Source organism: Diplotaxodon limnothrissa, linkage group LG20 (genome assembly GCF_057381915.1).
Source record: "Diplotaxodon limnothrissa isolate DT_005_m linkage group LG20, D_limnothrissa_male_GT1.1, whole genome shotgun sequence".
Taxonomy (NCBI): Eukaryota; Metazoa; Chordata; class Actinopteri; order Cichliformes; family Cichlidae; genus Diplotaxodon; species Diplotaxodon limnothrissa.
Window position 1 is genome coordinate 7,417,454 of NC_140615.1, and position 13,674 is coordinate 7,431,127.

The window sequence follows — 13,674 nt, forward strand, 5'->3', positions numbered from 1 at the left end:
CTGCTGCGGTTCAAACATACAGTCCATACTCCCACCTTGTGGCCAAACATTTTATTCATGACATATACATATACAGGTGACATTTTGATTTGGGGTTTTACAGTAGCACGTTTTCATAACAGTGTACCACTAAAGACCACAATGAGATGAAAAACATTAAGATTTTCACTTTCAGTTTATTCTGCACCACACAAATATTCATACAAATGGATCATAAATAAAAAAACAATTATACTTTAACCTGTAAAACATATACAAATATTTATATCTCAGGGAAAGTGGCCTACATTCCCATTAAAACTTTCTTAAATAAACATCTTAAATGGGAAAATCCAAGACCTTTACTGTCAATGAAGTATAATGACACACACACATAGACACACAAAAAAACCTCTCAAAGTGAGATACCCAAACACCACAAGTGAGAACCATCCGTTCAAATGGAATATGTGTGGTGAGGAAAAACCCAGCATGCTGAACACTGACACCATTTAGTTGCAGGAAACTGAAAAACTGACGTCCTTTGGGGATTTCAGTTTTCTTCCTTTGCGAGAGTGCACAATAACAATCAGTGGCTGAGTTGTTATACCAAACGAGGGAGACGTCTGCAGCTGTGCTGCACAAACATCCCAGATGTGCACGGAGTGATCACGCACACGCACAGTTTAAAGATTCAGACTGAAAAAGTCTGTCCTTTGACAAGTCAAAAGGGGAAAAAAACAGAGAAATCTCAAGCACAGACTTGTGGAGGTAAAACAATCACGTACACTACACTAAGGAAGTGCAACTTCCTTGCTTACCCTTTAAGCACAAACACCTCCCAATTATACATGTACATTGCAGTACTGCTGTAAAAACCGCAGCCTCCATTGCTGGCATTTAAGAGGCACCACACAAAAAACTGGAGGTTACATTGTTCTAAACAACTTTTGGCAGCAGCCATTAGTTAAGGGAAGGGGACTTCCCTCAGTATTTTTTTATTTATTTACTGTCTCCACCTACTGTAGGCTACAAGAATATTACGAGTGTGTTAAGAGGTGTTATGTGGTTCCTAAAAATGCTAATGATGCTCTTGAGGAAGTAACCTGATGTTCGAAACTGCATTTTGCACTGCTACGAATCCATTATTTCATGTGTTTACATTCAACATTTTAGGTTTCTGTCTTAACATGAAATAAGGGTCCACTTTTTTACATTCCAGTTTATCAGATGTTTTTATTTGGCTTTAATCTACGTCTGCATTACTCAGTACGGGATATTTACGACATTGTTCCAGGTTTCTAGGGTTGTACTATATGGCTACAGATCGTAATGTCCTTTCCAGCGAGTGTCTAATCTTTCACACCAGCGTCCATGGCTGAATAATTTATGTTTCCAGTCATGTTATAGATAGCATTACACTTGTGCCGCCAGGTACAGCCTCAGTTGTCCCACACTGCTCCATTCAAATGGCTGTGAGTGCCTGTCTCTGGTCAGGCGTCCACTGCAGCTGTTCCAGGCTTTCCTGGAGCATCTGTGCACAGCCGGATAATTCCATGTAGTGTAAGGCTGAGAAAATATCACTGAGTTTGGAGGAAGAGTGCTGGCTCCACAGCCTCAGCATCTGGTACTGCTTCTCCATGGAGCCGAGACTGAAACCAGTCTCCATCTCGACTCGTGCCATCTGCTGGTCAGTCACCTTAAGCAGACGCAAGAACTCCTTCCACCTATGCAAGGGCACCTCCTTGATGATCGCGTAGAGGACGATGGCCGGCCAGCGATCTGCGTGGTCATTTCGTCTGGCAACTGGAAGGAGAGAATAATTAACAGTCAGAGGACACAGGGCACTGAGCTGCTTGTTTTGCGTTAGTCTGAGGTTAAAATAATCTGTATTTATGTGAAATAGAGCATTTGCGCAGCAGTTCACCTCCTGTCTCAAACAAGTCAATTTTGCTGCTTCTAAGAGCTTCCTGTTTGTGACCACCCTGTTAGGATATCTGTGAGTCACTGTCGTCATCCATTTCCACGATTAGAGAAACTAATGTGAAATGATAAGCAGTGATAACAGCAAGTGTTTTTTAATGTTTTTTTCCCCTTACACTGGACTCACTGGCAAAAACTTTGGTCATGTTTAAGATCAGCATTGTTACAGTGTGCCGTACTGTGCAAATGTCTTGAGCCATCCATCATGGCTCAATATTTTGCAAAGAAAATAGCAAAGAGGTGCAAATATCCACAGAAATGCATTAAATAAGGGCAAAACAGAGTTAATTTGTTCTAATGAGCTTGAAAGTCAAGATTTTGTGTGACCACCTATATTATCTAACACAGCCTGAACTCTCTTAGGTATGCTTTACTGCACTTTCCTTAACTAGTCTTTGGGAATAGTTCCCCAGGCTTCTTGGAGCACATTCAAAGCTTTTCATTGGCTGCTTTTCATTCCGTTCTCTGTCACTGCTTCAATAACTTTGATGTTCAGGCTCTAGGAAAGCCGATCCATGACCGATAGCCTTCTACTACGTGTTTTTCTATCCAGTATGCCTTTATTGCACTAACAGCGTGTTAAGCTGCGTGGACAACAACTGAAAAAAAAACAATTCTTTTGCTACGTTTTTTTTTTGTCTCTAATGTGTTAACACAACACTGATTCATTCCTTGAGTGAGGTGTCTTTTTTATGCTTGAGTGAGTCATAGGTCAGTGTGAAGTGGCAAAATAAACAAACCAAAAAAAATCGTCGGAAAATGATCAGAGTGAGAATGAGTGAAAAAGCAGCCAATGGCCAAAGACAGAACTTTGAAAGACCTTCAGAAAGCCTGAAGAACTACTGGTCAAGACTGCTTTAAAAGTCTGGCTCCTTGGAAGCAAGTATATAAAGAAATTAGGCATAATTCAAGACTTTAACTGATGATTTGCATATACTGACTCTAATAGAAAGCTTTTTTTTAATGATTCAGTGTACACCTTGTAACAGTCACAATTGTGTGGTGTCTCTTTAAGACAATTTAAGTTAATGTTTAGTGATGTCACAAGTATGCGTCACTGCTCTCTGTAGAGTGTGGGAGAAACGTGCTTGCGCATGGATGTGGACTGACATGGACCTCATATATTTACCTTCCTAATTCAAAGTAATGTCACAGGTTGTAGGAACACTGTGTTTCATGTATGACAAGGCAGCAGCTGTTCAACCGGGCCTTGTAAGGTAGGTGATGTGTGTGTCAATTAAAGGACACCACTGTGGAATTCCCAGTACCAGTGTGGTTGTGAGTTTTTGACTATCCTGAGTGTTTTCTGCCGCCTCCTCTCAACCACTGAATACAACCCACGTTATAACCTCCAACCAGCATTATGGTATATTCTGAAAAACTAATTAATTAATAAAGTAATTACTAATTAAGTAATTCAGAAGATATACAGAGAAATTTGACCACATTATATCAGCACTGGTCTGCTAAGTGGAAAAGCTTTCTCACTTTGTAATAACAGGACAACAACAGTCAAGAGACGTAATGATACAGAATACACAACGCAAATAAAAGTCCCATCTCAAGCTTATGAAGAGGAGAACAGAGCATAATCCTCACCCCAGTTCAAACAGTCAAGAGACGTAATGATACAGAATACACAACGCAAATAAAAGTCCCATCTCAAGCTTATGAAGAGGAGAACAGAGCATAATCCTCACCCCAGTTCAAACAGCACAAAACTAAAAACAGGTTTTGATCTTAGCCGTGAATGCCAACAACAACATGACCTCACTAATAACTGCAGTTGTATTTAAAGCACACCTACAGGCTTGAAAGGCTTACATTGAATATCAGGAGTTTACCATATGACACAGTTAACAGGCACATGTGTTCACTATCTGACTTGCCATTTGACTTAATGTCACATTGCTGACTGATGCGAACGAGTAAGAACGCTGTATTTCCTAGTTTCCACCTCCACAGATGTGGTTCTGATAAACACTATGGTGAACAAGAAGAGATGAAAAAGTAAAAACAACAGCACTTATAGATAGTATACCGCGCTTCTATCAGATGGAAGAAACTGCAACAGCAACATTTTTTAATTTTACTAATATAATTCAATTAAACAATTTAGCAGTAGCAAAATAGCGCTTCCTTTTAACAACACAAGCAGACAAGCAGGTATTTGAAGGGGTAGCTATTCTCCTTAACGCTTTAGAAATATTGCTCGTTTAATGTTGATGTTGATATTTTTAGTTTTTTAAAGTGTATGTCTTTTTCATTCATTGTAAAACAACTGAGAAATTTCCCCTGGTTTTATTCATCATACACTATAATCGTGGTATCATTATGTTTTGAAGGTAATCTGCTTGGATCACACTTTATCTGAAAGCATTTGTTAAATTGTGAAACAATGAAATTGAAAAAAAAAAGTATGCCAAATGCCACTTTTTCTGGCTATGACCTACTGTCTACCACCTATTTAGGTGCGTCATAAAAACATGTGTCACTGATCATAAATGCTAATAACTTTACTGGAAAACTCAATGCTGAACACTTCCTCTTCTACAACTTTTCTCGCAGTTTTCACATCACTTATCTCAAACATTTACAGCCAAGCCCATCACACCCTCCAGCATTCAATACCTAAGTCTCACTTCGGATGAAGTCCACAGTCATTTAAATGAGGGGAGAAAGTTGAAGCGCTACGAACAATAGGTTTCACCTCCTCTCTAAATTAACACATTTCTTAAGTAATTCAGTGCAGCAGCATGCACCATCTCTACTGCTCACCACAGAAATAAAAAAAATCACACTGTGGTATAGAAGCAAATTCTTAAGCAACTACATTATTTACCCAGTTTGTGCTGATTGGCCTGTTTTAAACTCCTAAGTGACCAAAAGATAACTCAGCCTTATAGTGTGTACTGTATAGAACTCATTTTGACTTGTCCTGAAGGACGTGATGCAATGACCCTAATCTTCTATCCATCTATCTAAATCTATATCAATATCTCTCTCTCTATATATATATATCTATATGTATATAGGGAAAGAGAGAGATGTTTTTTTCCTGCCTACTTAAAGGATATAATATATACAGAAATTAATAAATGTTGAAAGTTGTTTATCCTTTTATGAGTCATATTGTCTCTGAAAATATGGCAAAAGCTTCCTTTGCACTTCATGTGTAAAAATATCTATAACACCACTGAGTTTCATTTGGTATGTGGTGTTCTTCTTAGCTGATAATCCCATGATTCTAGTAACAAAACTAGTATTTTCTGGGATCGTAGTAGTAGAAGTAGTAGCAGAAGAAATTATTTCCTGCTAAAATGTTGCAGATAAAGTCACATTTATCAGTTTTATATTGCCAGTTATGTCTTAAACCATAAATGGTTACATTTACCCTAAAGTGCAATACAATGGAAGCCTGTGCTGAAGGGCAGAGAAGGATTTCGTCTGTGAATATTTAATACCGAATGACAGAAAAAGAAATGCAGACTGTTTGATTGTTGGCTGTTCTCGAATTTGAGGTTTTTTATCCTTCTTCACTGAACTCCTATTAAAAGTAAGGAATATTTTAATCACTCCTTACATTGGGAATGAGGAAATGACTTTTGAGACTAAAATAAACTTTTCCGAGAATTCTGCAGGGGGTGTTTTTGTTTTGTTTTTTTAATTAGAAATCATCAACACATAATTAACAAAGTCCAGTATTTTGCATGTCGTGCATGTTAGCAAGAGATCAAATACTCAGATAGTCTTACCTATCTGGCCATTGACTGGCACGAGAGTGTTGATGTGGGTTGGATGTTCTGACATGGCTGGACTCTGATTGAGAGTCAACATGGGAGTTTCCTCAGAGAATGTAAGCGTCTTGAAAGAACAAACAAGACAGCATGAGTACAAACTTTGAAGTGCATGACAGGGATGACCAAAACTTTCTGCCTTTCTTGTGTGCTAATTATAAGCTAATGAGCTAATTATCTTGATGAACTATGTACAAGAAATTCTCACTGTGCACCTACAGTAAGTGTTCCTGCCTAGATTGCTATCTTTAAAGAAAACGAAGTGCATGAAACTGAGCACAAACCAGTGTGGTCGGGTTACTGCCTTGATGACTGGGTTGTTCTGTTAAAAAGGAAAGGAGATATTATCATTGAGTTTCCTGTCTGTTAGTCAAGACATGTTCAGTCACTAAGGCACATTTTTAAAACAGAACAAAATATGGATATTCTTCTATTTAATGCACAACTGGACAGTACATTTCACATTGTGAGGAGTAACATGAGAAAATTTGTCCTTGGTTGCGATGTGTCATAGTATCTTAACTTCCCAGAGGTCAAGTAATGTAAAGTGTAGTACTTTACATATTAGTACTTTACATGTAGTACTTTACATAACTTTGATATTAGCCATATGAAAACTACATGAATGTCCCCAGTCAATATCTACCGAACCGCTAAGTGCCTGTACTGTTTACTCTGTGTACTGTATATTAATGCTCAGTGGTAGTTGTAGAAATACTCTGATGAATAAAAGTGATTGTTCAATTCAAAGCACTTGAAAAATAGTAAAACCCTGCACTGAACAAAATACAATTAGGCAATAGAAAAAAAGGACTGACAAAAGTAACAAAAGTAACATTTAACCGTAAGGGTCAAATTTGTGCCATTACGTTTTAAAGAAGATAAAGTTACACAAATCTCATATGAAATGCAAACACTTCAAATGTGTACTTAAATACAACGCACAGGTACTTTGTTGGATTTATTTACTGCAGATTACCGTTCTTGGAGACTTCAGCCTCTTTCCTCCTCCTCCAGCAAAAACTGTCTTTGTGTTTGAATATCTTCATGGTGCAGATCAGCAGGAACCATGAGAGCAACACAAAGCTAATCACGAGAATCGCAAGAAAAATTCCTGCATTCCCCGCTGTGGACACAAAGACACACTCCACATCAATAAGTTCTGACGTAAGCATATTATGTCTTTATCCTCCATGTAAATTGGATAACAATCAGAGGCTGCTAAACCTGATAAAATGTCCTTAGCAAGTGTGATACGTTATAAAACTAAACTACAAAACCAAGGGCAGTAAGTTAATGTATCAAATGTGTTGTCAAAATATAAAATGAGCACTAACGGTTACGTGGAATTTCTGTTATATAAGGATCTGATGGATTCGTGAAAGCCTTGGATGTTGAAACAAGAGCTTTGTTTGGAAAGGGAGTTGAAGTTGAGGCTGGTGTAACAGTTGTAGACATCAATCCTGTCGTACGATTAAAAAAAAGAAGCAAGTTTGGAATTACTTCTCAACATTAGTGGGTTATATAATGTGATGTAATCTTCTGGTATACATGGATAGACAACACAATGCGTTTGCATTAACATACTTTAAGAAAAATAAAATTTTAAACTTTATTATTTATTATTCTTGGTGCTGGTGCATTTAGTAATCTGGCTCCGAGAGCCTCAGTTGTGTTTTTTAAGTAGTTGCAGATCAAATCTGAAGTACGGTCAGGAGGAATTTTTTCCATTCTTCTAAATAGAGCTGCTTTATCTCAGCAATATTTTTGGGGATGTGTGGACCAAAAAGCTTGAAAAGCAAACCCACAGTATCACATCTTGTTTTCAAATCTCCTTTTCCTAAAGATCTACTTGAATGCTTAGGGCTCATTGTTTTTGCTGGCTCTCCTAACCTTCAGAAGAAGTCAGTCAGACAAAATGACATACATAATTAAAGATTCACTTACTTTTGTTTGCCACTGTGGTTGGAGACACAACTGGAGTTGTAGATGGATTTGTCGAAGCTGCAGTATTCGTTGGCCTATAACATAAAAAAACAGTATAGAAATCATCTGACAACACATATTTATCCTGACATTAAAAGCTAATGAAGCACCAACACAGGCAGTTATTTCTCCTGTCGTGTGTAAAAATGCATTCCAACATTAATCTGAGGTCCAGATTCAGACTGCATAATTCAAATGAATATATCTGCAAAAGTCAGTCTGTTAGTTTAAGTTCTCCTCTGTGTGCTTGCTTGCAGTGACTTATAGAGAGACTAAAAAAAACTAATCAAAGATTTTTCCATTGAAGGTTGACGTTTTCTAGCAGCATTGGAAAAACATTCAAACATTTTGCAACTAGGATGATCAGACCCCAGTTTGAGGAAAGCAATAATTTTTGTGTGTGACTCCGTGGGGACATGTTAGCAATGTTTTGAGGTAGTCAGAAATTTTCATTACCAATAACAGGTTACCAGATTTTAGTTTATTATGTAGAGGCCAAATTAATGACATTTAAAAGTAACTTTTCCAACGTTTACAAGTAAATGTAAGAATAAAGGGAAGACGAAGCTATGTTCTTATCATGTACTCCTTATATGATCCCATATTTCTCTTTATGTTATTTGTTCTGTCTGTTTGCATTTCAGTAGTAGGGATGAACGTTGATTTTTGAGTGGTTTTTTTTAGCTGACAATTCTATCATTGTCAGCTAATTGTCACTTCATGCTATATTTTTCCTAGTACGAACCTGAAGCATAATTATATCCAAAGAGGCAAAAACGCAAAGTGAAATAAACTTCCCTTTATTTTCTTTGTGGTTGTTTCAGTCTTTTCCACTAAAAGTCAGATGCCTTGTGACTTTTTGGTGGTGTCTTTCCCTGATGGGAGTAGCATTAGAAATTGAAAAATATTAAAAAGCCTTTCCTCCGTTTTTCACACAAGCTTAGTGAAAGCCAGACTTTTGCAAATCCTTTGCACTTGCACTTTCACTCAGTGCAAATGCAAATCCTGCAGAGTCAATCAATATGTGGGACATCGGGGACAAAGGACGGTCCCACATAATAAGAGACATCTTGTGACTCAATTTGTATCCTTAAAAAAGACATTATGGTACAGTGATCAGAAGAAATGGTTATAGAAATGTAAAGGTGGATGTCCAGGGGATCTGTCTATTCTTTAATACAAATGTGTAAAACTGGAAAACAGTGCTTGAAAAGCAACTCTAACCTGCCTATTATCAGGACTTTTGTCATCTGCAGGCATGTTATTTAGCACAGGTAGTCAAGGCCTCAGTCAAACCACAGGAAATATGGGAGGGGGAGAGAAATTTGTAACCATGTTTCCTCCATTCTAACAAAAAGACAACACGTCCCCTGCTGAAATCAGGCCATGTTTAACTCAACCACAAACATATTGTAGATCACATTTTAGTTAGCACTGACAAATAGTTGCCATTTATCTAGAGTAAGTTAGTGGCCCTCTAAACGTCACCAGAAGTTGATACACATTAAATGAACAAACATCACTGAACAAACACTGCAATTTTGGTGCATACCTGTAGACTGTATTCACATACAATACAGCGTAAGCTATCACCACAGTAAGTATATGTATTTTATATCATTGGCGCTTTCATTTGCAGTTCTGTGTTCTTGTCAGTCTGTCGCGAACAAAATTTAAGCACACTGTCTATGTTTTTTTGTTTATTTTCTGTTACATTGTAAAGTCTTCTACCTCCGGGGGTGTGGGCACTTCGTGTAGTAGTCAGCATTCCCTGAAAGGAACATAAGAGTAACTGTGAATGTAGGAATTTAAAGTGAGATTGTTATTATATTAGAAAATGAATCCGTTTGGCTGCAGTGAATATCAGTCTAATGCTTTAAAATCCTTTGAGGTTACTTACGTGGGCAGTGCGGGCAGGAACATATTGAACATTGCCGTGGATAAGATCCTGAATTGTAGTATCCCTCCATGCAGCCACACACTGTGCTCCTGTTAAAGGTGCAGGGCTCTATTACCACCTCATCATCTGGGGGAAAAGCAAAATACAGTGTTTCCATCTCAGTCCAAATAACTGAAAAACGCAGTCCCGATAAGGCCATGGGACCACATGTTGTTTTCTACTGTCACATTCTTTTCATCAATTAGCACATGAAATGATTTTTCCAAGTTCTGCTTCAATATTTTATGTGAAACTCAGTTGAAATGTAAACAGAAGGAATCAATATGTTAACGGCACGCTCAAACTGGTACGCACACAAATTCACGTGTTGTTGTTACAGTGCAAGTCTCCATGTAAAGTGAATACTCAAACTGGCACTGATGTTATTAGTGACATACAGTTACTATTATATTAGGATTTCCCACACTAAATATTTATTTCATTCCACTGCATCAAACTGGTTTAACAGAAATATTAGATCATTATAATTTGCTCATCATTAAAAGAGATCTTACATGCAGCGAAGAATAGCATTGTCTTTTATATGACCAAATAAACAGAAAACACCAGTCTACTGTTTTATTTTAGTCCACGTTTCTCTCTGTGGTTTTCCAGTGAAGGTGCCATCTTCACATGTTTTATATATTGAAATAACCAGAAAATATCCATCTGCTTTATTCTAGTCTAATTTGTACTTGAACGCTCCTTAAACTTTATCACACAAGCTGACAGTATGTGTAGCAGCAAACTGAAAATGAGCAGGATACTTACGATTACATGAGTCACACCTACGACATTTCTCTACGAAGTTTTCTACCTCCGTGAATGTGCCATGCTCACATTTCTTGCATTTGTACTTTTTAACTTGATCATCACAATCACCAACTTTATGATATCCTGGGGAAGACAGAGAGAAAGAGAAAGGTAACGAGTTAATGTGATATTTCCACAATGACTTCACGAAGGACAATAATTGTCAATAATAATCCTATGTATATCTTACCAGCTGGGCATAAATTGTAGCACGAATCATTAGCTTGTTCGATCCCCTCAGTTTGACTCTGTCCACAGGAAGTCAGTGCAAGCATCAGTGGGAAGACCTGAAACAAAAAAAATGAGGTCTGAAGATCTGAGGTGTTAAATGAGGGTTAAGGTGCTTGTGTGTGAGCAGGATTGACATTTCATCACAAAAGCTGAAACAAAATGACAGAAAGAGTAAAAATAATTGACTCTCATCAAGTCACTGGAGAGGAAAAACTTTTTAATTTGCATATATCATCAAAGAGGAACATGTTCATTGAAAATGTAAATGTTCCACTGCCATTAAAGGTTCAACACATTTTCTGAACTCTAGCATGCACATCGTGCAGCAGACAGTTGTTGTTCTACCAAAGCAGAATGACAGAAAAAAATATGCCAAGCAGATCAGTGGAGACTTGGTCCATTTTGAAGACAGAACGGAAAACATGTCAGAGTATTTGGACCATCCTCCACCCAGAGCCAATGAACTAAGACTCTTCTTGACCATCAGAGTTCTCACATACATGACGCATATTGCAAACCTCAGTCCAAAAACATCCTCATTTTCAAAACTTCCCCAATACATACTGATGAGATATGAACCTGATTGATTAATAACACTACTGTTAAATGTATAAGTAATGTTCGCACACGTCTGCAGTAGGTGAATATCCAAGCAGCTGTAGCTGTACTGCATGTTAAAATCTCTCTCTCTCTCTCTCTCTCTCTATATATATATATATATATATATATATATATATATATATATATATATATATATACACACACACCACTGAGTGAAAAAAAATATTCTCTCTACAAACGTCCGACACAAAGGTCAAATATTTCTGACTCGTAGGTGAGTGAGAAAAGTTCAGAAGAGGAAATCATCATATAAATAATATAATACAACCCTGCCCCACAGATTTGGCCCCACAGAAAAGAGATAAGTTGGAAAACTGTTGAGCGATAGGAAATGACAGGTCAGGGAGCCCAGTGCTACCAGCTTACCGGACTATTCTTCCAGTTTTACACACTGTGGGCTTCTTCATCTTCCTTTTCCTAAACCCCAAAACACTTATATTTATGGATGCTGGCTGCCCAATGATAACACATAAAACAAAGGGAATCCTTCTGCTAACTTTTCCCCTACATCTGTGATTATTTAGATCCCTGAAATATAGCTTGCAGTATTGTTAAAAGTTCTTCATCTGTGACTCTCCTCTCATTGTTGTGAGTTATTGTCTATTTTCAATTGAGTGATTTCAGTCTCTCAAAGGTAAACCTTAAGAAACCTATTGGCCGTTGTCTTTACATTTATTATTTATTTATTTATTTATTATGACAAGAACCTTGCGATCTTTAAGGTGGGTAAATGTGAATAATGCAAAAAGAGAAAGTAAATAATCATTAGATACAGCTCATGTAAAAGTATCAAGTTATTAAACGTCACGGTCTCACTGCACCCAGAGCTGCAAGACCACAAAAGATAATCCCAGTAATCTACAGAACGTCTTCCCTTCATTCATCCACATACAACTACATGTCACTACAGCCTTAACGATTTTGCAGCAACTAACGTACACACGCTACATATGGAGCTCTTATTGCAAACAATAAAAACAGAAGCCACAACAGTGAGGATGTACACTAGCTGTAGTCATGGCAGCAATGAGATTTACGGCCACTCAAGAATATACGCAGGAAAATATTACAAATAATCATAAATATTTATCTTGCAGTCATTAAGACATAACGTTTGCTTCCTCTAATCCAAACATAATCTTTTCCGATAGTTCCCATCACAATGAATAATGAAAATCCACTCAGAGGAAACTGCATTAAAGCACCCTTGAAATTAAACACGCAGATGATCCAGATCAAACCTATGAACAGAATTACTTACCAAGACAAAGTTCATTTTGGGAGAGCAGGCAGTGTGGAAGTTAAACAACCAACTTATGCTGAAATTCACTCATTTGAAAGCAAAACAATGTCGTTTTCAGCAGCAGGACGAGGCACTCTGACTGAGCTGAGGTGTAGATTTCCTTTAAAGCTGACTCAAATTAACGGTTTTAGGAAGGCTTTGTTTGTGCGAGTGTGTGTGTGTGTGAGTGTGTTTGTGGGTCAGGGCTTTCAGTTCTTTGGAGTGTTCAGAGAAGTGTTGCGAGAAACAGGAAACAAAGTCAGATGTAACCACCCACCCCTTACAGACACACGCATACGCACATAGTGACAGTGTAATTCCGCTGAATCTCAGTGATAATGATGTGGTTCAGACAAAAGCCCTGGTGACATACATGGGGATATTTCACAAGCTGGACAGTGTGGTTAGATCTGATGGTGGTGCGGAGTGGGGCATGTAAGAGGAGGTGTTGTACACCGTGAAGGTGTTGGCCATGTTACCGGCTCTAAAGCAACCTACTTTTCATTCAAACTTCAAAAGAAGAGAGAAAAAAGAAGGATGGGACCACAATGAGAATCAAACAAATGTGGTTAACTCAGTTGTTTATCATATCAGAGGAGAGAGTATTGACTCTTCCTCTTTTAATCCGACATATAAATCTACACCAGTCACATTTTATTGGTTCACAAATTCTGTTCAGCGTGTGTTTTGACAATTTAACTGAACGCCACACTTATGTAAAGGACTGAAAAAATACACCAAAAAAGAAGTATACAGGTTTAAAAATAGAATTTATAATCCAAAGGAATACATTGTTCATATGGCATGGAGTGCTGACTAAGACTTCAGTGTAAATCAAAAAACACAGCCAAGCCTTTTTCAAGTTTGAGAAAGAGCAATGCAATATGCAATAAATAAAATAATGCTTTCCAAAATAAATCCAGGAACTATCAGTGCATCAGGCATTTGGCTTCCTGCTGTAGACACAAAGACACACTGATGTAAGGATGCTACATTCAAAAAGGGGGAAATTTGAGACTTACAAAAATATCCAAAAATATCCA

The 13,674-nt window shown here is 37.6% G+C and overlaps 1 protein-coding gene across 1 annotated transcript; it reads right to left on the reverse strand.

The window, feature by feature from the left end:
• Nucleotides 1–1,186: 1,186 nt before the first annotated feature.
• LOC146610441 (tumor necrosis factor receptor superfamily member 1A) lies at nt 1,187–12,659 on the reverse strand. The gene is made up of 11 exons (XM_085345006.1): nt 12,611–12,659; nt 10,688–10,784; nt 10,456–10,581; nt 9,646–9,771; nt 9,477–9,516; nt 7,707–7,780; nt 7,097–7,222; nt 6,739–6,885; nt 6,044–6,081; nt 5,718–5,826; nt 1,187–1,785 (listed from the first exon to the last, which is right to left on the reverse strand). The coding sequence occupies exons 1-11, from the start codon at nt 12,623–12,625 to the stop codon at nt 1,445–1,447; spliced, it is 1,239 nt and encodes a 412-aa protein (XP_085201132.1). The 5' UTR covers nt 12,626–12,659; the 3' UTR covers nt 1,187–1,444.
• Nucleotides 12,660–13,674: the final 1,015 nt, after the last annotated feature.

Excerpts from the sequence above, each read along its gene's own strand:
- LOC146610441 (XM_085345006.1), bottom strand. Across the intron at positions 9,772-10,455 it reads TAGGTGTGACTCATGTAATC|ATGATGAGGTGGTAATAGAG; the intron begins GTAAGTATCCTG and ends CTTTTCCCCCAG. Across the intron at positions 7,781-9,476 it reads AAGTGCCCACACCCCCGGAG|GCCAACGAATACTGCAGCTT; the intron begins GTAGAAGACTTT and ends TTTATGTTATAG.